The sequence below is a fragment of the Telmatherina bonti genome, assembly GCF_933228915.1.
Source record: "Telmatherina bonti genome assembly, chromosome: 13".
Taxonomy (NCBI): Eukaryota; Metazoa; Chordata; class Actinopteri; order Atheriniformes; family Telmatherinidae; genus Telmatherina; species Telmatherina bonti.
The window spans coordinates 2120352-2148221 of NC_136611.1; the positions used below are offsets into that span (position 1 = coordinate 2120352).

Consider the following 27870-nt stretch of genomic DNA (forward strand, 5'->3'; position numbering starts at 1 on the left):
ATACGTACCGTATCGTCCACCCTATGGTGATACGTATCGTAGCGTATTGTCACCCCGTATGGTGATACGCATCGTCACCCCGTATGGCGATACGTATCGTATCATACTGTCAACCTGTATGGCGATACATATCGTATCGTCACCCCATATGGTGATACGTATCGTATCATATTGTCACCCCGTATGGTGATACGCATCGTCACCGCGTATGGCGATACGTATCGTATCGTCACCCCGTATGGCGATACGTATCGTATCGTCACCCCATTTGGTGATACGTATCGTATCGTCACCCCGTATAGTGATGTGTATCGTATCGTCACCCCGTATGGCGATACGCATCGTATCATATCGTCACCCCGTATGGCGATACATATCGTATCGTCACCCCATATGGTGATACGTATCGTATCGTATTGTCACCCCATATGGCGATACGAATCATATCGTCACCCCATTTGGTGATACGTACCGTATCGTCCACCCTATGGTGATACGTATCGTAGCGTATTGTCACCCCGTATGGTGATACGCATCGTCACCCGTATGGTGATACGATACGTATTGTCACCCCGTATGGCGATACGTATCGTATCGTGTCGTCACCCCATATGGCGATACGTATCATATCGTCACCCCATTTGGTGATACGTACCGTATCGTCCACCCTATGGTGATACGTATCGTAGCGTATTGTCACCCCGTATGGTGATACGCATCGTCACCCCGTATGGCGATACGTATCGTATCATACTGTCAACCCGTATGGCGATACATATCGTATCGTCACCCCATATGGTGATACGTATCGTATCATATTGTCACCCCATTTGGTGATACGTATCGTATCGTCACCCCGTATAGTGATGTGTATTGTATCGTCACCCCGTATGGCGATACGCATCGTATCATATCGTCACCCCGTATGGCGATAGATATCGTATCGTCACCCCATATGGTGATACGTATCGTATCGTATTGTCACCCCATATGGCGATACGTATCATATCGTCACCCCATTTGGTGATACGTACCGTATCGTCCACCCTATGGTGATACGTATCGTAGCGTATTGTCACCCCGTATGGTGATACGCATCGTCACCCGTATGGCGATACGATACGTATTGTCACCCCGTATGGCGATACGTATCGTATCGTGTCGTCACCCCATATGGCGATACGTATCATATCGTCACCCCATTTGGTGATACGTACCGTATCGTCCACCCTATGGTGATACGATACGTATTGTCACCCCGTATGGCGATACGTATCGTATCGTGTCGTCACCCCATATGGCGATACGTATCATATCGTCACCCCATTTGGTGATACGTACCGTATCGTCCACCCTATGGTGATACGTATCGTAGCGTATTGTCACCCCGTATGGTGATACGCATCGTCACCCCGTATGGCGATACGTATCGTATCATACTGTCAACCCGTATGGCGATACATATCGTAACGTCACCCCATATGGTGATACGTATCGTATCGTATTGTCACAACGTATGGCGATACGTATTGTATCGTATCAACACCCAATATGGTGATACGTATCGTATCGTCACCCCATATGGTGATACGTATCGTATCATATTGTCACCCCGTATGGTGATACGCATCGTCACCGCGTATGGCGATACGTATCGTATCGTCACCCCGTATGGCGATACGTATCGTATCGTCACCCCATTTGGTGATACGTATCGTCACCCCGTATAGTGATGTGTATCGTATCGTCACCCCGTATGGCGATACGCATCGTATCATATCGTCACCCCGTATGGCGATACGTATCGTATCGTCACCCCATATGGTGATACGTATCGTATCGTATTGTCACACCGTATGGCAATACGTATCGTATCGTCACCCCGTATGGCGACACGTATTGTATTGTCACCCCGTATGGCGATACGTATCGTATCATATAGTCACCCCGTATGGTGATGCGTATCATATTGTATCATCACCCATGATACGTATCGTATCGTCACCCCGTATGGCGATACGTATCGCATCGTCACCCCGTATGGCGATACGTATCGTATCGTCACCCCGTATGGCGATACGTATCGCATCGTCACCCCGTATGGCGATACGTATCGTATCGTCACCCCATTTGGTCATTTGTATCGTATCGTCACCCCGTATGGTGATGTGTATCGTATCGTCACCCCGTATGGCGATACGTATCATATCATATCGTCACCCCGTATGGTGATACATATCGTATCGTCACCCCATATGGTGATACGTATCATATCGTATTGTCACCCCATATGGCGATACGTATCGTATCGTATCGTCACCCCATTTGGTGATACGTATCGTCACCCCGTATGGCGATACGTATCGTATCGTCACCCCGTATGGCGATGCGTATCATATTGTATCGGCACCCAATATGGTGATACATATCGTATCGTCACCCTGTATGGTGATATGTATCGTATCGTATTGTCACCCCGTATGATGATACGCATCGTCACCCCGTATGGCGATACGTATCGTATCGTCACCCCGTATGGCGATACGTATCGTATCGTCACCCCGTATGGCGATACGTATCGTATCGTCACCCCATTTGGTGATACGTATTGTATCGTCACCCCCGTATGGTGATGAGTATCGTATCGTCACCCCGTATGGCGATACGTATCATATCATATCGTCACACCGTATGGCGATACATATCGTATCGTCACCCCATATGGTGATACGTATCGTATTGTCACCCCGTATGGCGATACGTATCGTATCGTCACCCCGTCTGGCAACATGTATTGTATTGTCACCCCGTATGGCGATACGTATCCTATCATATCATCACCCCGTATGGTGATGCATATCATATTGTATCATCACCCAATATGGCGATACGTATCGTATCGTCACCCCATTTGGTGATACGTATCGTATCGTCCACCCTATGGTGATAAATATTGTATCGTATTGTCACCCCGTATGGTGATACGTATCGTATCGTCACCCCATATGGTGATACGTATCGTATCGTCACCCTGTATGGTGATACGTAACGTATCGTATTGTCACCCCATATGGTGATACGTATCATATCGTATTGTCACCCCGTATGGAAATACATGTCGTATCCTCACCCCATTTGGTGATACGTATCGTATCATCCACCCTATGGTGATACGTATCGTATTGTATCGTCACCCCGTATGGTGATACGTATCGTATCGTCACCCCATATGGTGATACGTATCGTATCGTCACCCTGTATGGTGATACGTAACGTATCGTATTGTCACCCCATATGGTGATACGTATCATATCGTATTGTCACCCCGTATCGCAATACATGTCGTATCGTCACCCCATTTGGTGATACGTATCGTATCATCCACCCTATGGTGATACGTATCGTATCGTCACCCCGTATGGCGATACGTATCGTATCGTCACCCCATATGGCGATACGTATTGTATCGTATCGTCACCTCATATGACGATACGTATCGTATCGTCATCCCGTATGGCGATGTGTATCATATTGTATCGTCACCCAATATGGTGATACATATCGTATCGTCACCCTGTATGGTGATACGTAACGTATCGTATTGTCACCCCGTATGATGATACGCATCGTCACCCCGTATGGCGATACGTATCGTATCGTATCGTCACCCCATTTGGTGATACGTATTGTATTGTCACCCCGTATGGTGATGAGTATCGTATCGTCACCCCATATGGCGATACGTATCATATCATATCGTCACCCCGTATGGCGACACGTATTGTATTGTCACCCTGTATGGCGATACGTATCGTATCATATCGTCACCCCATATGGTGATGCGTATCATATTGTATCATCACCCCGTATGGCGATACGTATCGTATCGTCACCCCATTTGGTGATACGTATCGTATCGTCACCCCGTATAGTGATGTGTATCGTATCGTCACCCCGTATGGCGATACGCATCGTATCATATCGTCACCCCGTATGGCGATACGTATCGTATCGTCACCCCATATGGTGATACGTATCGTATCGTATTGTCACACCGTATGGCAATACGTATCGTATCGTCACCCCGTATGGCGACACGTATTGTATTGTCACCCCGTATGGCGATACGTATCGTATCATATAGTCACCCCGTATGGTGATGCGTATCATATTGTATCATCACCCATGATACGTATCGTATCGTCACCCCGTATGGCGATACGTATCGCATCGTCACCCCGTATGGCGATACGTATCGTATCGTCACCCCATTTGGTCATTTGTATCGTATCGTCACCCCGTATGGTGATGTGTATCGTATCGTCACCCCGTATGGCGATACGTATCATATCATATCGTCACCCCGTATGGTGATACATATCGTATCGTCACCCCATATGGTGATACGTATCATATCGTATTGTCACCCCATATGGCGATACGTATCGTATCGTATCGTCACCACATTTGGTGATACATATCGTCACCCCGTATGGCGATACGTATCGTATCGTCACCCCGTATGGCGATGCGTATCATATTGTATCGGCACCCAATATGGTGATACATATCGTATCGTCACCCTGTATGGTGATATGTATCGTATCGTATTGTCACCCCGTATGATGATACGCATCGTCACCCCGTATGGCGATACGTATCGTATCGTCACCCCGTATGGCGATACGTATCGTATCGTCACCCCATTTGGTGATACGTATTGTATCGTCACCCCGTATGGTGATGAGTATCGTATCGTCACCCCGCATGGCGATACGTATCATATCATATCGTCACACCGTATGGCGATACATATCGTATCGTCACCCCATATGGTGATACGTATCGTATCGTATTGTCACCCCGTATGGCGATACGTATCGTATCGTCACCCCGTCTGGCAACATGTATTGTATTGTCACCCCGTATGGCGATACGTATCCTATCATATCATCACCCCGTATGGTGATGCATATCATATTGTATCATCACCCAATATGGCGATACGTATCGTATCGTCACCCCGTATGGCGATACGTATCGTATTGTCACCCCATATGGCGATACGTATCGTATCGTATCGTCACCACATTTGGTGATACATATCGTCACCCCGTATGGCGATACGTATCGTATCGTCACCCCGTATGGCGATGCGTATCATATTGTATCGGCACCCAATATGGTGATACATATCGTATCGTCACCCTGTATGGTGATATGTATCGTATCGTATTGTCACCCCGTATGATGATACGCATCGTCACCCCGTATGGCGATACGTATCGTATCGTCACCCCGTATGGCGATACGTATCGTATCGTCACCCCATTTGGTGATACGTATTGTATCGTCACCCCGTATGGTGATGAGTATCGTATCGTCACCCCCGCATGGCGATACGTATCATATCATATCGTCACACCGTATGGCGATACATATCGTATCGTCACCCCATATGGTGATACGTATCGTATCGTATTGTCACCCCGTATGGCGATACGTATCGTATCGTCACCCCGTCTGGCAACATGTATTGTATTGTCACCCCGTATGGCGATACGTATCCTATCATATCATCACCCCGTATGGTGATGCATATCATATTGTATCATCACCCAATATGGCGATACGTATCGTATCGTCACCCCGTATGGCGATACGTATCGTATCGTCACCCCATTTGGTGATACGTATCGTATCGTCCACCCTATGGTGATAAATATTGTATCGTATCGTCACCCCGTATGGCGATACGTATCGTATCGTCACCCCATATGGCGATACGTATTGTATCGTATCGTCACCTCATATGACGATACGTATCGTATCGTCATCCCGTATGGCGATGTGTATCATATTGTATCGTCACCCAATATGGTGATACATATCGTATCGTCACCCTGTATGGTGATACGTAACGTATCGTATTGTCACCCCGTATGATGATACGCATCGTCACCCCGTATGGCGATACGTATCGTATCGTATCGTCACCCCATTTGGTGATACGTATTGTATTGTCACCCCGTATGGTGATGAGTATCGTATCGTCACCCCATATGGCGATACGTATCATATCATATCGTCACCCCGTATGGCGACACGTATTGTATTGTCACCCTGTATGGCGATACGTATCGTATCATATCGTCACCCCATATGGTGATGCGTATCATATTGTATCATCACCCCGTATGGCGATACGTATCGTATCGTCACCCCGTATGGTGATACGTATCGTATCGTATTGTCACCCCATATGGTGATACGCATAGTCACCCCGTATGACGATACGTATCGTATCGTCACCCCATATGGTGATACATATCGTATCGTCACCCCATATGGTGATACGTATCGTATCGTATTGTCACCCCATATGGCGATACGTATCATATCGTCACCCCATTTGGTGATACGTACCGTATCGTCCACCCTATGGTGATACGTATCGTAGCGTATTGTCACCCCGTATGGTGATACGCATCGTCACCCGTACGGCGATACGATACGTATTATCACCCCGTATGGCGATACGTATCGTATCGTGTCGTCACCCCATATGGCGATACGTATCATATCGTCACCCCATTTGGTGATACGTACCGTATCGTCCACCCTATGGTGATACGTATCGTCACCCCGTATGGCGATACGTATCGTATCGTCACCCCGTATGGCGATACGTATCGTCACCCCATTTGGTCATGTGTATCGTATCGTCACCCAATATGGTGAAACATATCGTATCGTCACCCTGTATGGCGATATGTATCGTATCGTCACCCCAGTTGGTGATACGTATCGTATCATATCGTATCGTATCGTATCGTCACCCCGTATGGTGATGTGTATCGTATCGTCACCCCGTATGGTGATGTGTATCGTATCGTCACCCCGTATGGCGATACGTATCATATCATATCGTCACCCCGTATGGCGATACATATCGTATCGTCACCCTATATGGTGATACGTATCGTATCGTATTGTCACCCCGTATGGCGATATGTATCGTATCGCATCGTCACCCCATTTGGTGATACGTATCGTATCGTCCACCCTATGGTGATACGTATCGTATCGTATTGTCACCCCGTATGGTGATACGCATCGTCACCCCGTATGGCGATACGTATCTTATCGTATCGTCACCCCATATGGCCATACGTATCGTATCGTCACCCCGTATGGCGATGCGTATCGTATCGTCACCCCGTATGGCAATGCGTATCATATTGTATCGTCACCCAATATGGTGATACGTATTGTTGCCAATAAACTGCTGCAGATGTCCGATGGAGTGAATGTTACTCACCTCCAGCTCGGAGTCGCTGGATTCGGGCTGACTGGCGGCTCCGGCCAGGAAGGGCAGCATGGGCTGGCCCATCTTTGCCATGCGGGAGATTAGCTTTGCTTTAGTGGCGTCTGGGTTCTGAAGTGAGAAAAAGAAGCCGGTTTGACCAACAAACCTCCACAGGAAGACATGAAAACTACTGAAATCAGGAGATTTTACCGCCAGCTGTTCGCTCAGGGAGTTGGACTTTGCACGGAGCGGCGGCTCCCTAAAACAAAGCAAAGGAAGGAAAAGGTTGTGGATCCAGTCAGCACCACAGTAAACCACCTCCTGGATTTGAAATCCTACCCCGGTCTCCCTGGACCAGAAGCAGCAGCTGGTACCGGAGGCTCCGAGACCAGATTTTCCACACTCGGGGCCGGAGACGGAGCAGCAGAGTCTCTGGAGCTGGCGCTCGCCCGATCAGAACCACTGTCCTTAGAAAACTTCACCTACAGGAAGATGAAGGCCAAATATTACCAACAACACGAGAACAAGGAGGAGAAGAGCCTGCAGGACTTACCCGACGAAGCTCCGCCTCAAAGATGAGAGTGCTGTTAGCCGGGACTCGGTTAGCGACTCCCTTCGATCCGTAAGCCAGACTGGGAGGGATGATGATGAGACGACGGCCTGCCTTCTTCATCCCCACCATCCCTTCCTCCCATCCCTGCCAAGCAAAACCAGGAAAATCTTAAAATCAGCCTGACAGGATGGAAGGGTGAAAGAAACCAGTAGGCGGACGGGACACAGCAGCCATACAGTCTCTGAATAAACACTATATGTTGTGTATGGACCCCTCCCTGAGCCGTCACCTTATCGTGGTGGAGGGGTCTGTGTGTCCCAAAGATCCAAGTTGCTATGTTGTCGGGGGCTTTATTCCCCTGGTAGGGTCACCCATGGAAAACAGGTGTCTAGGGGAGGGTCCAGACCAAGCATGGCTCACAGACCCTTATGATGAACACAAACCCAGGCAAAAATGTTCCCTTGCCCGGACGCGGGTTACTGGGACCACCCTCTGGAGCCAGGCCTGGAGGTGGGGTACGAGAGCGAGCGTCTGGTGGCCGGGCCTTTACCCATGGGGCCCGGTCGGGCTCAGCCCGAAAGGGTTACATGGGCCCCACCTCCCATGGGCTCACCATCTGCGGGAGGAGCCGTAGGGGTCGGGTGCAATGTGAGCTGGGCGGCAGCAAGGGGCAGGGACCCTGGCGGTCCGAACCCCGGCTGCAGAAGCTGGCTCTAGGGACGTGGAACGTCACCTCTCTGGTGGGGAAGGAGCCTGAGCTTGTGCGCGAGGTTGAGCGGTTCCGACTAGATATAGTTGGACTCACCTCGACGCATGGCTTGGGCTCTGGAACCAGAACCCTCGAGAGGGGCTGGACCTTCTTCCACTCTGGAGTTGCTCATGGTGAGAGGCGCCGAGCAGGTGTGGGCATTCTCATCAGCCCCCAGCTTGGTGCGTGCACGTTGGGGTTTACCCCGGTGGATGAAAGGGTAGTTTCCCTCCGCCTCCGGGTGGGGGGACGGGTCCTGACTGTTGTCTGTGCTTATGCACCGAACAGCAGTTCAGAGTACCCACCCTTTCTGGAGTCCTTGGAGGGAGTGCTGGAGGGTGCTCCTTCTGGGGACTCCATTGTTCTGCTGGGGGACTTCAATGCTCACGTGGGCAATGACAGTGAGACCTGGAGGGGAGTGATTGGGAGGCATGGACCCCCCCTCTGAACCCAAATGGTGTTTTGTTATTGGACTTCTGTGCTCGTCATGGATTGTCCATAGCGAACACCATGTTCCACCATAAGAGTGTCCGTATGTACACCTGGCATCAGGACTCCCTGGGCCGCAGTTGGCTGATGGATTTTATAGTCGTATCGTCGGACCTGCGGCCACATGCCTTGGACACTCGGGTGAAGAGGGGGGCGGAGCTTCAACTGATCACCACCTGGTGGTGAGTTGGCTCAGATGGTGGGGGAGGAAGCCGGTCTGATCTGGCAGGCCCAAACGTGTTGTGAGGGTCTGCTGGGAACGTCTGGCTGAGTCCCCCGTCAGAGCGAGCTTCAACTCCCACCTTCAGCAGAGCTTCAACCATGTCCCGAGTGAGGCGGGGGACATTGAGTCTGAATGGGCTGTGTTCCGTGCCTCTATTGCTGAGGCGGCCGGCCGGAGCTGTGGCTGTAAGGTCGTTGGTGCCTGTCGTGGCGGTAATCCCAGGACTCGTTGGTGGACACCAGCAGTGAGGGATGCCGTCAAGCTGAAGAAGGAGTCCTATCGGGCCTTCTTGGCCTGTGGGACTCTGGAGGCAGCTGATGGGTACCGACAGGCTAAGCGGCATGCGGCTTCGGCTGTTGCCGAGGCAAAAACTCGGACATGGGAGGAGTTCGGCGAGGTCATGGAGAAAGACTTCCGGACGGCTTCGAGGAGATTCTGGTCCACCATCCGGCGGCTCAGGAGGGGGAAGCAGGGCTCCGTCAACACTGTGTACAGTGGAGGTGGGGAGCTGCTGACCTCAACTCGGTATGTTGTGGGTCGGTGGAGGAAATACTTCGAAGACCTCCTCAATCCTACGAACATGTCTTCCGATAAGGAAGCAGAGCTGGGGGACTCAGGGGTGGACTCTCCTATCTCTGGGGCTGAAGTCACTGAGGTGGTTAAAAAGCTCCTTGGCGGCAAGGCCCCGGGGGTGGATGAGATCCGCCCGGAGTTCCTTAAGGCTCTGGATGCTGTGGGGCTGTCCTGGCTGACACGTCTCTGCAGCATCGCGTGGATATCGGGGACAGTTCCGCTGGACTGGCAGAATGGGGTGGTGGTCCCCCTTTTTAAGAAGGGGGACCGGAGGGTGTGTTCCAATTACAGGGGGATCACACTCCTCAGCCTCCCTGGTAAGGTCTATTCAGGGGTCCTGGAGAGGAGGGTCCGTCCACACTCGGGGCCGGATACGGAGCAGCAGAGTCTCTGGAGCTGGCGCTCGCCCGATCAGAACCACTGTCCTTAGAAAACTTACCCAAAGTACCCCCCACAGGAGCCCCCGGGGGACACGGTCGAACGCCTTCTCCAGGTCCACAAAGCACATGTAGACTGGTTGGGCAAACTCCCATGCCCCCTCCAGGACCCCAAAGAGGGTATAGAGCTGGTCCACTGTTCAGCGACCAGGACGAAAACCACACGGCTCCTCCTCAATCCGAGATTTGACTATCCGACGGACCCTCCTCTCCTTCTTAAAAAGGGGGACACGACTATCCGACGGACCCTCCTCTCCTTCTTAAAAAGGGGGACCACCACTTGTACGAGCTGTCCGGTCCCTGTACGACAGGTGTCAGAGCTTGGTCCACATTGCCGGCAGTAAGTCGGATTCGTTTCCGGTGAGGGTTGGACTCCGCCAAGGCTGCCCTTTATCACCGATTCTGTTCATAACTTATATGGACAGAATTTCTAGGTGCAGCCGAGGTGTTGAGGGGATCCGGCTTGGTGGCCTCAGGATTGGGTCCCTGCTTTTTGCAGATGACGTGGTCCTGTTGGCTTCATCTGGTTGTGATCTCCAGCTCTCACTTGAGCGATTCGTTGCCGAGTGTGAAGCGGCTGGGACGAGAATCAGCATCTCCAAATCTGAGACCATGGTCCTCAGCCGGAATAGGGTGGATTGTCCTCTCCGGGTCGGGAGTCAGGTCCTGCCTCAAGTGGAGGAGTTTAAATATCTCGGGGTCTTGTTCACGAGTGAGGGAAGGATGGAGCGTGAGATCGACAGACGGATCGGTGCGGCGTCTGCAGTAATGCGGACTCTGCGCCGGTCTGTCGTGGTGAAGAAGGAGCTGAGCCAGAAGGCGAAGCTCTCGATTTATCAGTCGATCTACGTTCCTACCCTCACCTATGGTCATGAGCTGTGGGTCGTGACCGAAAGAACCAGATCTCGTATACAGGCGGCTGAAATGAGTTTCCTCCGCAGGGTGGCCGGGCTCTCCCTTAGAGATAGGGTGAGGAGCTCGTTCATCCGGGAGGAGATCAGAGTAGAGCCGCTGCTCCTCCGCATCGAGAGGAACCAGTTGAGGTGGCTCGGGCATTTGGTCAGGATGCCTCCTGGACCTCCCTGGTGAGGTGCTCCAGGCACGTCCCTCTGGGAGGAGACCCCGGGGAAGACCCAGGACACGCTGGAGGGATTATATCTCTCGGCTGGCCCGGGAACGCCTCGGGATCCCCCCCGCAGAGTTGGCAAATGTGGCTGGGGAGAGGGAAGTCTGGACTTCCCTGCTTAGGCTGCTGCCCCTGCGACCCGACCCCGGATAAGAGGCTTCAAGATGAAGATGTGTCTGGATTGTAAACCTCCTGGACGGATAGAAACGCTGGAAAACCTCCGTAGACCAGCTGGAGGGTCACATGACCATCCCAGTTACACACTGCTGGTCCTGGTGGGCTGAAGATGGTAGAAGCAACAAAGATGAGCACTCTGGTGAAGTTTTAAGGGTTAAAAGTAAGGTTTAGTTTCACAGCTAGAAAAATGTCATGACCAAATATGATTAAATATTCATTGTTGTTTGAAATTAAACAGTTTATGCAACGATCATCTCCACATGCAACCGTTGCTTCACACAGAACCTGGCTGTAATGCACCGCCACCGCCACAAGATGGCGCCAGTTCACAACAGTTCACAACACGTAACATGCAACACGTAAAACGTAACAGTTGACATGTAACGTAACACGTGACATGTAACACTTAACGCCTAACATAGAACACGTAACACGTGACGTACCATTTGATATGTAATATGTCACATGTAACACGTGACATGTAACATGTAACATGTAACACGTATCAGGTTTGAACTCACCTTGATGACTTTTCCAGCTCCAATTTTCAGCCTCAGCAGCTTTTCTTTGTTCTGGTTTGAGTCGAACATCTGAAACAAGACGTGACATGAATCCAACATGTGTCGAGCGTGTCCTGAAAAGTGTTTAAATTCAGCTCATTTCAATCCAGCTTTATTGGCATCAAGCCACTTGACAACAACGTCATCTTCAGAAACTTTACAGACTTGTCAGTTCCAGCCTAATCAATAAGCTGGTTCAGGAAAACCAGCAGACTTTCCCGTGGTCTGGCAGATTAATTACCAGATTAAAGTCTGAAAGTGTTTTATGTCTGATAATCCATCTGAAGAGGGAACCTGCAGCAGCGAGCTGATCACACATTAACATCCCTCTGGTCTTGTTTTAACCTGAATCTCAGGACATATTAGTAGTGATGAAGGAGACCTGTCCGATGGCGTGGTTCTGCAGGAGCCAGCCTGTATAAACCACCTCCAGGGAGTCTCCATGCTCCACCAGCTGGCCGTCTCCCAGAACCAGATCCTGAACCACCACCGACTCCAACGAGGCTGCGCTGTTCGCTTTGGCCAAACACACCTGAAGAGGACAGAAAGCACTGATTTACCTGAAGCACAGGCTGATGAGGACCATGACCTCGCGCCTCCTCACGCCTCCTCACGCTTCATCACACCTCCTCACGCCTCCTCACGCTTCATCACGCCTCCTCACGCCTCCTCACGCTTCATCACACCTCCTCACGCTTCATCACACCTCCTCACGCCTCCTCACGCCTCCTCATGCTTCATCACACCTCCTCACGCCTCCTCACGCTTCATCACACCTCCTCACGCCTCCTCACGCTTCATCACACCTCCTCACGCCTCCTCACGCTTCATCACACCTCCTCACGCCTCCTCACGCTTCATCACACCTCCTCACGCCTCCTCACGCTTCATCACACCTCCTCACGCCTCCTCACGCTTCATCACACCTCCTCACGCCTCCTCACGCCTCCTCACGCTTCATCACACCTCCTCACGCCTCCTCACGCTTCATCACACCTCCTCACGCCTCCTCACGCTTCATCACACCTCCTCACGCCTCCTCACGCTTCATCACACCTCCTCACGCCTCCTCACGCTTCATCACACCTCCTCACGCCTCCTCACGCTTCATCACACCTCCTCACGCCTCCTCACGCTTCATCACGCCTCCTCACGCCTCCTCACGCTTCATCACACCTCCTCACGCTTCATCACACCTCCTCACGCCTCCTCACGCTTCATCACACCTCCTCACGCCTCCTCACGCTTCATCACACCTCCTCACGCCTCCTCACACTTCATCACACCTCCTCACGCCTCCTCACGCTTCATCACACCTCCTCACGCCTCCTCACGCTTCATCACGCCTCCTCACGCCTCGTCACGCTTCATCACACCTCCTCACGCCTCCTCACGCCTCCTCACGCCTCCTCACGCTTCATCACACCTCCTCACGCCTCCTCACGCTTCATCACACCTCCTCACGCCTCCTCACGCTTCATCACACCTCCTCACGCCTCCTCACGCCTCCTCACGCCTCCTCACGCTTCATCACACCTCCTCACGCTTCATCACACCTCCTCACGCCTCCTCACGCCTCCTCATGCTTCATCACACCTCCTCACGCCTCCTCACGCTTCATCACACCTCCTCACGCCTCCTCACGCTTCATCACACCTCCTCACGCCTCCTCACGCTTCATCACACCTCCTCACGCCTCCTCACGCTTCATCACACCTCCTCACGCCTCCTCACGCTTCATCACACCTCCTCACGCCTCCTCACGCTTCATCACACCTCCTCACGCCTCCTCACGCTTCATCACGCCTCCTCACGCCTCCTCACGCCTCCTCACGCTTCATCACACCTCCTCACGCCTCCTCACGCTTCATCACACCTCCTCACGCCTCCTCACGCTTCATCACACCTCCTCACGCCTCCTCACGCTTCATCACGCCTCCTCACGCCTCCTCACGCTTCATCACGCCTCCTCACGCCTCCTCACGCTTCATCACACCTCCTCACGCCTCCTCACGCTTCATCACACCTCCTCACGCCTCCTCACGCTTCATCACACCTCCTCACGCCTCCTCACGCTTCATCACACCTCCTCACGCCTCCTCACACTTCATCACACCTCCTCACGCCTCCTCACGCTTCATCACACCTCCTCACGCCTCCTCACGCTTCATCACGCCTCCTCACGCCTCGTCACGCTTCATCACACCTCCTCACGCCTCCTCACGCCTCCTCACGCCTCCTCACGCTTCATCACACCTCCTCACGCCTCCTCACGCCTCCTCACGCTTCATCACACCTCCTCACGCTTCATCACACCTCCTCACGCCTCCTCACGCTTCATCACACCTCCTCACGCCTCCTCACGCTTCATCACACCTCCTCACGCCTCCTCACGCTTCATCACGCCTCCTCACGCCTCCTCACGCTTCATCACGCTTCATCACGCCTCCTCACGCTTCATCACACCTCCTCACGCTTCATCACACCTCCTCACGCCTCATCACGCCTCCTCACGCCTCCTCACGCTTCATCACATCTCCTCACGCCTCCTCACGCTTCATCACACCTCCTCACGCCTCATCACGCCTCCTCACGCTTCATCACACCTCCTCACGCCTCCTCACGCTTCATCACACCTCCTCACGCCTCATCACGCCTCCTCACGCTTCATCACACCTCCTCACGCCTCCTCACGCTTCATCACACCTCCTCACGCCTCCTCACGCCTCCTCACGCTTCATCACACCTCCTCACGCCTCCTCACGCTTCATCACACCTCCTCATGCCTCCTCACGCTTCATCACACCTCCTCACGCCTCCTCACGCTTCATCACACCTCCTCACGCCTCCTCACGCTTCATCACGCCTCCTCACGCCTCCTCACGCTTCATCACACCTCCTCACGCCTCCTCACGCTTCATCACGCCTCCTCACGCCTCCTCACGCTTCATCACACCTCCTCACGCCTCCTCACGCTTCATCACACCTCCTCACGCCTCCTCACGCTTCATCACACCTCCTCACGCCTCCTCACGCTTCATCACACCTCCTCACGCTTCATCACACCTCCTCACGCTTCATCACACCTCCTCACGCCTCCTCACGCTTCATCACACCTCCTCACGCCTCCTCACGCTTCATCACACCTCCTCACGCCTCCTCACGCTTCATCACACCTCCTCACGCCTCCTCACGCTTCATCACACCTCCTCATGCCTCCTCAAGCCTCCTCACGCTTCATCACACCTCCTCACACCTCCTCACGCCTCCTCACGCTTCATCACACCTCCTCACGCCTCCTCACGCTTCATCACGCCTCCTCACGCCTCCTCACGCTTCATCACACCTCCTCACGCCTCCTCACGCCTCCTCACGCTTCATCACACCTCCTCACGCCTCCTCACGCCTCGTCACGCTTCATCACACCTCCTCACGCCTCCTCACGCTTCATCACACCTCCTCACGCCTCCTCACGCCTCCTCACGCTTCATCACACCTCCTCACGCCTCCTCACGCTTCATCACGCCTCCTCACGCCTCATCACACCTCCTCACGCCTCCTCACGCTTCATTACACCTCCTCACGCCTCCTCACGCCTCCTCACGCCTCCTCACGCCTCCTCACGCTTCATCACACCTCCTCACGCCTCCTCACGCTTCATCACACCTCCTCACGCCTCCTCACGCTTCATCACACCTCCTCACGCCTCCTCACGCTTCATCACACCTCCTCACGCCTCCTCACGCTTCATCACACCTCCTCACGCCTCCTCACGCTTCATCACACCTCCTCACGCCTCCTCACGCTTCATCACACCTCCTCATGCCTCCTCACGCCTCCTCACGCTTCATCACACCTCCTCACACCTCCTCACGCCTCCTCACGCTTCATCACACCTCCTCACGCCTCCTCACGCTTCATCACGCCTCCTCACGCCTCCTCACGCCTCCTCACGCTTCATCACACCTCCTCACGCCTCCTCACGCCTCCTCACGCTTCATCACACCTCCTCATGCCTCCTCACGCCTCGTCACGCTTCATCACACCTCCTCACGCCTCCTCACGCTTCATCACACCTCCTCACGCCTCCTCACGCTTCATCACACCTCCTCACGCCTCCTCACGCTTCATCACACCTCCTCACGCCTCCTCACGCTTCATCACGCCTCCTCACGCCTCCTCACGCTTCATCACGCCTCCTCACGCCTCCTCACGCTTCATCACGCCTCCTCACGCCTCGTCACGCTTCATCACACCTCCTCACGCCTCCTCACGCTTCATCACACCTCCTCACGCCTCCTCACGCTTCATCACACCTCCTCACGCCTCCTCACGCTTCATCACACCTCCTCACGCCTCGTCACGCTTCATCACACCTCCTCACGCTTCATCACACCTCCTCACGCCTCCTCACGCTTCATCACACCTCCTCACGCCTCCTCACGCTTCATCACGCCTCCTCACGCCTCGTCACGCTTCATCACACCTCCTCACGCCTCCTCACGCTTCATCACACCTCCTCACGCCTCCTCACGCTTCATCACACCTCCTCACGCCTCCTCACGCTTCATCACATCTCCTCACGCCTCCTCACGCTTCATCACGCTTCATCACACCTCCTCACGCCTCCTCACGCCTCCTCACGCTTCATCACACCTCCTCACGCCTCCTCACGCTTCATCACATCTCCTCACGCCTCCTCACGCTTCATCACACCTCCTCACGCCTCCTCACGCTTCATCACACCTCCTCACGCCTCCTCACGCTTCATCACACCTCCTCACGCCTCCTCACGCTTCATCACACCTCCTCACGCCTCCTCACGCTTCATCACGCTTCATCACGCTTCATCACGCCTCCTCACGCTTCATCACGCTTCATCACGCCTCCTCACGCTTCATCACACCTCCTCACGCCTCCTCACGCTTCATCACACCTCCTCACGCCTCCTCACGCTTCATCACACCTCCTCACGCCTCCTCACGCTTCATCACGCTTCATCACGCTTCATCACACCTCCTCACGCTTCATCACACCTCCTCACGCCTCATCACGCCTCCTCACGCTTCATCACATCTCCTCACGCCTCCTCACGCTTCATCACACCTCCTCACGCCTCCTCACGCTTCATCACACCTCCTCACGCCTCCTCACGCTTCATCACACCTCCTCATGCCTCCTCACGCCTCCTCACGCTTCATCACACCTCCTCACGCCTCCTCACGCTTCATCACGCTTCATCACGCTTCATCACGCCTCCTCACGCTTCATCACGCTTCATCACGCCTCCTCACGCTTCATCACACCTCCTCACGCCTCCTCACGCTTCATCACACCTCCTCACGCCTCCTCACGCTTCATCACACCTCCTCACGCCTCCTCACGCTTCATCACGCTTCATCACGCTTCATCACACCTCCTCACGCTTCATCACACCTCCTCACGCCTCATCACGCCTCCTCACGCTTCATCACATCTCCTCACGCCTCCTCACGCTTCATCACACCTCCTCACGCCTCCTCACGCTTCATCACACCTCCTCACGCCTCCTCACGCTTCATCACACCTCCTCATGCCTCCTCACGCCTCCTCACGCTTCATCACACCTCCTCACGCCTCCTCACGCTTCATCACACCTCCTCACGCCTCCTCACGCTTCATCACGCCTCCTCACGCCTCCTCACGCCTCCTCACGCTTCATCACACCTCCTCACGCCTCCTCACGCCTCCTCACGCTTCATCACACCTCCTCATGCCTCCTCACGCCTCGTCACGCTTCATCACACCTCCTCACGCTTCATCACACCTCCTCACGCCTCCTCACGCCTCCTCACGCTTCATCACACCTCCTCACGCCTCCTCACGCTTCATCACACCTCCTCACGCCTCCTCACGCTTCATCACACCTCCTCACGCCTCCTCACGCTTCATCACACCTCCTCACGCCTCCTCACGCTTCCTCACGCCTCCTCACGCTTCATCACACCTCCTCACACCTCCTCACGCCTCCTCACGCCTCCTCACTCACCTCTCTACAGAAATCTGATGAAGTTTTGTCCGATTCGAACATCAGGGACCAGTTCTGCCGCTGGTCGTCATAAAACGTGCAGTAGTTGTTGGGTTGCACCTGCAGGACAGAGAAGCCTTAGCATTAGCATTAGCATTAGCATTAGCCTTAGCGTCAGCCTTAGCCTGCACTCCGCGGCGCCTGCGCTCCGCTCACCGTGAACAGGAACCCCAGGTGAATCCTGGCCGCCGCCACCTGCTTCTGCTGGCTCAGGTACAGAAGCAGTTTGTACTGCAGGAGAGAGAAAGTGTTACTGACGTCTCATCAGAGTCTCAGAAGGAATCTGCAACCAGCGGCGGCGCTCCGACCTCTCTGGTGGCGTGGCTGCCCAGCACAGCGGCTCCCAGCTTCCCCTGCTTGGTGTACTGTCCGTTGACGCTGCGCGACACAAAGGCAGGTCACCGCTCCGGTCACAAGGTCACTGATCAGTCCAGACTTCAGACATTTTTAATCACATTTCCAGGCTCAGGTTTCACTCTGAACCCCAAAACTGAAGGAAAAGGCTTTAAAATGACATAATTCAGGGAATTTAGCATATTTTAGAGTTCAGTCAGCTTCCACCATCATCTGAACTATAAAGTTTTTCCACTTTTTAAAGGATTTTTGTCATTTTGTCATAGCAGTGATAAAATATCTCCGGCTGCCGTTTTTACAGAGATGAAACTAGAAACGTTCTCGGAGGAGGAAGACCTGGTCCAGACCGAACAGCTCGCTGCCCCCCCACACGGCTCAGCCAAGCAGCTCGCTGCCCCCCCACACGGCTCAGCCAAGCAGCTCGCTGCCCCCCCACACGGCTCAGCCAAGCAGCTCGCTGCCCCCCCACACAGCTCAGCCAGGTGACCTTTACATTTAGGGAAAACTTTATTTCAGCGTATAGAAACGAGGAGGAGGAGGTGTTGAACTCACTATCTGAAGGCTTGAACCGCTGCAGCCAACAGGACCGCAGGAGCTCCAGGCGGGGGGGCGGCTTTCTGGCCGGCAGGTGCTGGAAGCAGGTAGGAGACGTGATCAGAATGGCATCCGAGCCGCAGCTGGAGGGTTTCACCTGCTTCTGGTGGATCTTACCTGGATTGGAGCTTTTCTTGGGCTGCTTGGGGGCCGTGTACTGGAAGGACTCGTTCCCCCGACCGCCGTCCTGGTCCAGACCGAACAGAGAGGCCAGCTTGGCCCTGCGGAGGAGAGGAAGATGTTTACAGACCGACGGGCTGTAAACGACCGGCTCGTGCAGACCTTCTGCACGAGCCGGACTCCCAGTTTATCTGCCGGACTCCCAGTTTATCTGCCAGACTCCCAGTTTATCTGCCAGACTCCCAGTTTATCTGCCGGACTCCCAGTTTATCTGCCGGACTCCCAGTTTATCTGCCGGACTCCCAGTTTATCTGCCGGACTCCCAGTTTATCTGCCGAACTCCCAGTTTATCTGCCAGACTCCCAGTTTATCTGCTAGACTCCCAGTTTATCTGCCAGACTCCCAGTTTATCTGCCAGACTCCCAGTTTATCTGCCGGACTCCCAGTTTATCTGCCGGACTCCCAGTTTATCTGCCGGACTCCCAGTTTATCTGCCGGACTCCCAGTTTATCTGCCGGACTCCCAGTTTATCTGCCGGACTCCCAGTTTATCTACCGGACTCCCAGTTTATCTGCCGGACTCCCAGTTTATCTGCCGGACTCCCAGTTTATCTGCCAGACTCCCAGTTTATCTGCCAGACTCCCAGTTTATCTGCTAGACTCCCAGTTTATCTGCCGGACTCCCAGTTTATCTGCCAGACTCCCAGTTTATCTGCCGGACTCCCAGTTTATCTGCCGGACTCCCAGTTTATCTGCCGGACTCCCAGTTTATCTGCCGGACTCCCAGTTTATCTGCCGGACTCCCAGTTTATCTACCGAACTCCCAGTTTATCTGCCAGACTCCCAGTTTATCTGCTAGACTCCCAGTTTATCTGCCAGACTCCCAGTTTATCTGCCAGACTCCCAGTTTATCTGCTAGACTCCCAGTTTATCTGCCAGACTCCCAGTTTATCTGCCAGACTCCCAGTTTATCTACCAGACTCCCAGTTTATCTACCAGACTCCCAGTTTATCTACCAGACTCCCAGTTTATCTGCCGGACTCCCAGTTTATCTGCCGGACTCCCAGTTTATCTGCCGGACTCCCAGTTTATCTGCTAGACTCCCAGTTTATCTGCCGGACTCCCAGTTTAGGTCCAGGTGGTGCAGCTGCAGCAGACTGGGGGGGTCCCTCCGCGGCTCAGTGGATTTGCTGTAAACTGGTGAAGCGTTACACAACCATCATGCTGCAGAAGTTTGGCTCAGACTGTCACTGACTTCCTGATCTACTTCCTGATTCTCTCCTCCAGCCTGAAGAGCAGATGGAGCAGCTGGGACTGACCCCTGGAACTCCTTCCACTGGTAATCGCCGGCGTCTCCCAACAGCGACATGTTGAATGCCTGGAGGCCCTCGTCCCCGACGGTGAGGAGCCGGGAGGAGGCGGAGCGTTCAGTCTGCATGTAGGAGTCACAATCCTTTATTCTGTCGCACACGACCCCTCGACCCCAGCACTGTCACACGGCCGCGGTGGATTCAACAGCATGGCAGGAAAAGACGCTCCGGTTGTGGATGCTGTCTCCCCCCCTCCCCCCCTTACCCCTCTAACACGCAGCATGTGAGGAGAATTAGCAGGAGAAACCCTCCTCCCTCCTGAAGCGCCGCACCAAACATGCAGTTTGTTATGGATTCAAGCTCATGGCCACGCCCACACCATAACCACGCCCATCAGTCCATAACAGGCACCCACCTCATAACCACACCCACCTCATAACCACACCCACCTCATAACCACACCAACATAATAACCACACCCACCTCATAACCACACCCACCTCATAACCACACCCACCTCATAACCACACCAACATCATAACCACACCCACCTTATAACTACACCTACCTCATAACTACACCTACCTCATAACTACACCCACCTTATAACTACACCTACCTCATAACTACACCTACCTCATAACTACATCCACCTTATAACTACACCTACCTCATAACTACACCTACCTCATAACTACACCCACCTTATAACTACACCTACCTCATAACTACACCTACCTCATAACTACACCCACCTTATAACTACACCTACCTCATAACTACACCTACCTCATAACTACACCCACCTTATAACTACACCTACCTCATAACTACACCTACCTCATAACTACACCTACCTCATAATTGCACCCACCTCATAATTGCAAATACCTCATAAGTACACCCACCTCATAACTACACCCACCTTAAAACTACACCCACCTCATAATTGTACGTACCTCATAACCCCACTCACCTCATAATCCCAACTATATAACCCCACCCAACTCATAACCCCACCTATATAACCCCAGGCAACTCATAACCACACCTACCTCATAACTACACCTACCTAATAACTATAAACACCTCATAACTGAACATACCTAATAACTACGCCCACTTCATAACTACACCTACCTCATTACTACACCCACCTCATAATTGCAAATACCTCATAAGTACACCCACCTCATAACTACACCCACCTTAAAACTACACCCACCTCATAATTGTACGTACCTCATAACCCCACCCACCTCATAACCCCACCTATATAACCCCAGGCAACTCATAACCACACCCACCTCATAACTACACCTACCTCATAACTACACCTACCTCATAACTACACCTACCTTATAACTACATCCAACTGATAACTACACCTACCTCATAACTACACCTACCTTATAACTACATCCAACTGATAACTACGCCTACCTCATAACTACACCTACCTCATAGCTACACCCACCTCATAATTGCAAATACCTCATAAATACACCCACCTCATAACCCCACACACCACAAAACCCCAACTACTTTATGACTACACCTACCTCATAACTACACCCAACTCATATCTGAACCTACCTCATAAATACACTCACCTCATAACTTAACCTACCTAAAAACTACACCCACTTCATAACTACACCCACCTCATAACTGAACCTACATCATAACTACACCCACCTGATAACCCCATCCACCGAATAAGCACACCCACATCATAACCCCACCCACGTTATAACTACACCCACCTCATAACTACACCCACCTCATAACTACACCTACCTCATAACTGCATCTACCTCGTAACCACACCATCTCATAACTACACCTACCTCACAACTACACCCACCTTATAACTACACCTACCTCATAATTGCACTGACCTCATAAACCCACCCACATCATAACCCCACCCACCTCATAACCACGCCCATCATATAACTACACCCACCTGATAACTACTACAAAACACCAACTACCTTATAACTACACCTACCTCATTATTGCACCTACCTCTTAACTAAAAACACGTCATAACTACACCCACCATATAACTACACCTACTTCATAATTACATCGACCTCATCATTGCTAATACCTCATAACCCCACCAACATAATAACCCCACCCACCTCATAACCACGCCCACCATATAAGTAGAGCCACCTTATAACCACATCTACATAATAATTATACCCACCTCATAACTACACCCACCTCATAACGACGCCAACCTCATAACGACGCCAACCTCTTAAGTACACCCACCTCATAAATACATCCACCTCATAATTATGCCTACCTCATAACAACACCTAGCTCATAACTACACCTACCTCATAACTACAACCAACACATAACCGCACCCACATCATAACCACACTCACTTCATAACCAGACCCACCTCATAACTACACCTATCTCATAAGCACATCCACTTCATAACCACACCCACCTCATAACTACACTTACCTCAAAACCACACCTACCTCATAACTACACCTACGCCATAACTATACCAACCTCATAACCAAACCCACCTCATCACGATACCCACCTCATAACCCCATCCACCGCTTAAGCACACCCACATCATAACCCCACCTATCTCATAACTACACCTACTCCATAAGTACACCCACCTCACAACTACACTCACCTCATAACTGAACCTACCTAATAACTACACCCACCTCGTAACCTCATCCACCGCATAACCACATCAACATCATAACCCCACCTACCTCAAAACTACAGCCAACTCATAACCACACCTACCTCATAACTACACCTACCTCATAAGTACACCCACCTCATAACTACACCCACCTCAAAACTACACCCACCTCATAATTGTACGTACCTCATAACCCCACCCACCTCATAATCCCACCTATATAACCCCACCCAACTCATAACCCCACCCACCTCATAACCCCACCTATATAACCCCAGGCAACTCATAACCACACCTACCTCATAACTACACCTACCTCATAACTACACCTACCTTATAAGTACACCCACCTCATAACTATACCTACCTTATAACTACATCCAACTGATAACTACGCCTACCTCATAACTACACCTACCTCATAGCTACACCCACCTCATAATTGCAAATACCTCATAAATACACCCACCTCATAACCCCACACACCACAAAACCCCAACTACTTTATGACTACGCCTACCTCATAACTACACCCACCTCATAACTACACCCAACTCATATCTGAACCTACCTCACAAGTACACCCACCTCATAACTGAACCTACCTCATAACTACACCCACTTCTTAACCCCATCCACCGCATAATCACATCAACATCATAACCCCACCCACCTCAAAAAGTACACCCACCTCATAATTGTACGTACCTCATAACCCCACCCACCTCATAATCCCACCTATATAACCCCACCCAACTCATAACCCCACCCACCTCATAAATACACCTACCTCATAACCACACCCACCTCATAGTTACACCAACCTCATAACTACACCTCCCTCATAACTACACCCACCTGATAATTACTACAAAACCCCAACTACCTTAGAACTACACCTACCTCATAACTACACCTACCTCATAAGTATACCCACCTCGTAACTACACCCACCTTATAACTACACCCACCTCATAACTACACCCACCTCATAACTACACCCACCTCATAACTACATCCACCTCATAACAATGCCTACCTCATAACTACACCTACCCCATAACTACACCTACCTCATTACTACACCTACGTCATAACTACACCCACCTCATAATCAAACCCACCTCATAACCACGCCCACCTTATAACTACACCTACCTCATAACTACACCCACCTCATAATCAAACCCACCTCATAACCACGCCCACCTTATAACTACACCTACCTCCTAACTACACCCACCTCATAACTACACCCACCTCATAACTACTACAAAACACCAACTACCTTATAACTACACCTACCTCATAACTACACCTACCTCATAACTACACTCACCTTATAACTACACCCACCTTATAACTACACCCACCTCATAACTACACCTACCTAATAACTACACTCACCTTATAACTACACCCACCTTATAACTACACCTACCTCATAACTACACCTACCTCATAACTACACCCACCTTATAACTACACCTACCTCATAACTACACCTACCTCATAACTACACTCACCTCATAACTACACCCACCTTATAACTACACCTACCTCATAACTACACCTACCTTATAACTACACCTACCTCATAATCAAACCCACCTCATAACCACGCCCACCTTATAACTACACCTACCTCATAACTACACCCACCTCATTACTACACCTACCTCATAACTACACCCACCTCATAACTACTACAAAACACCAACTACCTTATAACTACACCTACCTCATAACTACACCTACCTCATAACTACACTCACCTTATAACTACACCCACCTTATAACTACACCTACCTTATAACTACACCTACCTCATAACTACACCTACCTCATAACTACACCTACCTCATAACTACACCCACCTCGTAACTACACCCACCTTATAACTACACCTACCTCATAACTACACCTACCTCATAACTACACCCACCTTATAACTACACCTACCTCATAACTACACCCACCTTATAACTAAACCTACCTCATAACTACACCCACCTCATAACTACACCTACCTCATAACTACACCCACCTTATAACTACACCTACCTCATAACTACACCTACCTCATAACTACACCCACCTTATAACTACACCTACCTCATAACTACACCCACCTCATAACTACACCTACCTCATAACTACACCCACCTCATAACTACACCCACCTTATAACTACACCTACCTCATAACTACACCCACCTTATAACTACACCTACCTCATAACTACACCTACCTCATAACTACACCCACCTCATAACTACACCTACCTCATAACTACACCCACCTCATAACTACACCTACCTCATAACTACACCCACCTTATAACTACACCTACCTCATAACTACACCTACCTCATAACTACACCCACCTTATAACTACACCTACCTCATAACTACACCCACCTCATAACTACACCCACCTCATAACTACACCTACCTCATAACTACACCCACCTTATAACTACACCTACCTCATAACTACACCTACCTCATAACTACACCCACCTTATAACTACACCTACCTCATAACTACACCCACCTCATAACTACACCTACCTCATAACTACACCCACCTTATAACTACACCTACCTCATAACTACACCTACCTCATAACTACACCCACCTTATAACTACACCTACCTCATAACTACACCTACCTCATAACTACATCCACCTTATAACTACACCTACCTCATAACTACACCTACCTCATAACTACACCCACCTTATAACTACACCTACCTCATAACTACACCTACCTCATAACTACACCCACCTTATAACTACACCTACCTCATAACTACACCTACCTCATAACTACACCCACCTTATAACTACACCTACCTCATAACTACACCTACCTCATAACTACACCTACCTCATAACTACACCCACCTTATAACTACACCTACCTCATAACTACACCTACCTCATAACTACACCCACCTTATAACTACACCTACCTCATAACTACACCCACCTTATAACTACACCTACCTCATAACTACACCTACCTCATAACTACACCCACCTTATAACTACACCTACCTCATAACTACACCTACCTCATAACTACACCTACCTCGTAACTACACCCACCTTATAACTACACCTACCTCATAACTACACCTACCTCATAACTACACCTACCTCATAACTACACCTACCTCGTAACTAAACCCACCTTATAACTACACCTACCTCATAACTACACCCACCTTATAACTACACCCACCTTATAACTACACCTACCTCATAACTACACCCACCTCATAATCAAACCCACCTCATAACCACGCCCATCATATAACTACAACCACCTGATAACTACACCCACCTCATTACTACACCTACCTCCTAACTAAACCCACCTCATAACTACACCCACCTCATAACCACGCCCACTTCATAACTACACCTGTCTTATAGCTCCACCTGCGTGCCCCCCAGCAGCAGGCGGGGTCACCGTGACAGAAACAGAAAGATGCCGCTGAAGCTGTGAGAAACTCTGAATCGTCTCCATGGAAACCTGCAAACCGGAAACCATCATGTCCTGCTGACCTGAAGCCAGCAGACTGAAAAGCCTCATTCAGACACACGAGTCATGTGATCACCATCACAATGTGGAGTTTCATCCATAAATCCTCCGTTAACAGAACTTTTCTCTCATTGTCCACAACCAGCTGCCATTTCTTTGCTTTTTAACATTTCTCAACACATTTATGATCTGTCTACACACAATAAGGACATATTTATGGAAGGACATGTTTACATGTTTATTTGCAGAGTAAGAGAACCTAAACCAACTTTAAAGGTTGGTTTTAACGCCGTGATTTCTGCCTATTTACAACAAACTTATTATTAAAGTCGATCCTTGATTTAAAAAAAAAAAATGAATAAATTAAAATAAAAAGTTTGCAGAAAATATATAATAAATATTTTATATGTTTGTAATAAGTGGAAATAATACACCTTTAAACTAGCTTTTCAACCTGTTTGTGAGGAAGTTTCTGAGGATTTTCTGTTAGCATGGGCTAAAAGCTGGGATGCTAAAGGGGAGAAACTCACCCTCCGGTGGGAGACAAGAAGTCTCCCTCTTCATCCTCCCCCCCGAACATCTTCAGGCTGACAGAGTTTCTTATCGAGTCAAGCAAACAGTCAGGACGAGATATCTGCTTTTACATGACGAGTGAGTTCCTCTTCCTGGTTGCGGAGGAATCAGCTGACTTCCCACCTGATCTCTCATAGACATAATACACATAGACATCATGTATACATAGACACAATATAAGTAGACGCCACGTTGTACCACGCTGCCTATACGAGATGATGTCTCATCGCGCCGCCATCTTGGACGGGTCTCCATGCGCCTCCAATGCATTTAGGTGTAAGGTGTAGGTCCAACCACAACAATAATTTCACCAATTTTTCCAGATTTTTCTCCCAGTTTGGTTTGTTATAAAGGACAGAGATATTGTTATGATACAGATCACTGTAAAACATTAAAAGCAACGTGC

At 51.0% G+C, this 27870-nt stretch overlaps 1 protein-coding gene across 1 annotated transcript in view; it reads right to left on the reverse strand.

Moving 5' to 3' along the window:
* The window catches only part of fkbp15b (FKBP prolyl isomerase family member 15b), a 75462-nt gene extending 47905 nt beyond the window's left edge, over positions 1 to 27557 (reverse strand). Inside the window, exons 1-12 of the mRNA XM_079251325.1 lie at positions 27422 to 27557; positions 19328 to 19431; positions 19169 to 19247; positions 18571 to 18640; positions 18419 to 18493; positions 18224 to 18322; positions 12578 to 12727; positions 12157 to 12225; positions 7863 to 8006; positions 7649 to 7791; positions 7520 to 7568; positions 7322 to 7438 (exon numbers count right to left, since the gene is read on the reverse strand). Coding sequence (XP_079107451.1) covers positions 7322 to 7438; positions 7520 to 7568; positions 7649 to 7791; positions 7863 to 8006; positions 12157 to 12225; positions 12578 to 12727; positions 18224 to 18322; positions 18419 to 18493; positions 18571 to 18640; positions 19169 to 19247; positions 19328 to 19431; positions 27422 to 27471 — 1149 coding nt within the window. The 5' untranslated portion in view covers positions 27472 to 27557. The remainder of the gene's footprint in view (positions 1 to 7321; positions 7439 to 7519; positions 7569 to 7648; positions 7792 to 7862; positions 8007 to 12156; positions 12226 to 12577; positions 12728 to 18223; positions 18323 to 18418; positions 18494 to 18570; positions 18641 to 19168; positions 19248 to 19327; positions 19432 to 27421) is intronic.
* Between the last annotated feature and the right edge of the window lie 313 nt (positions 27558 to 27870).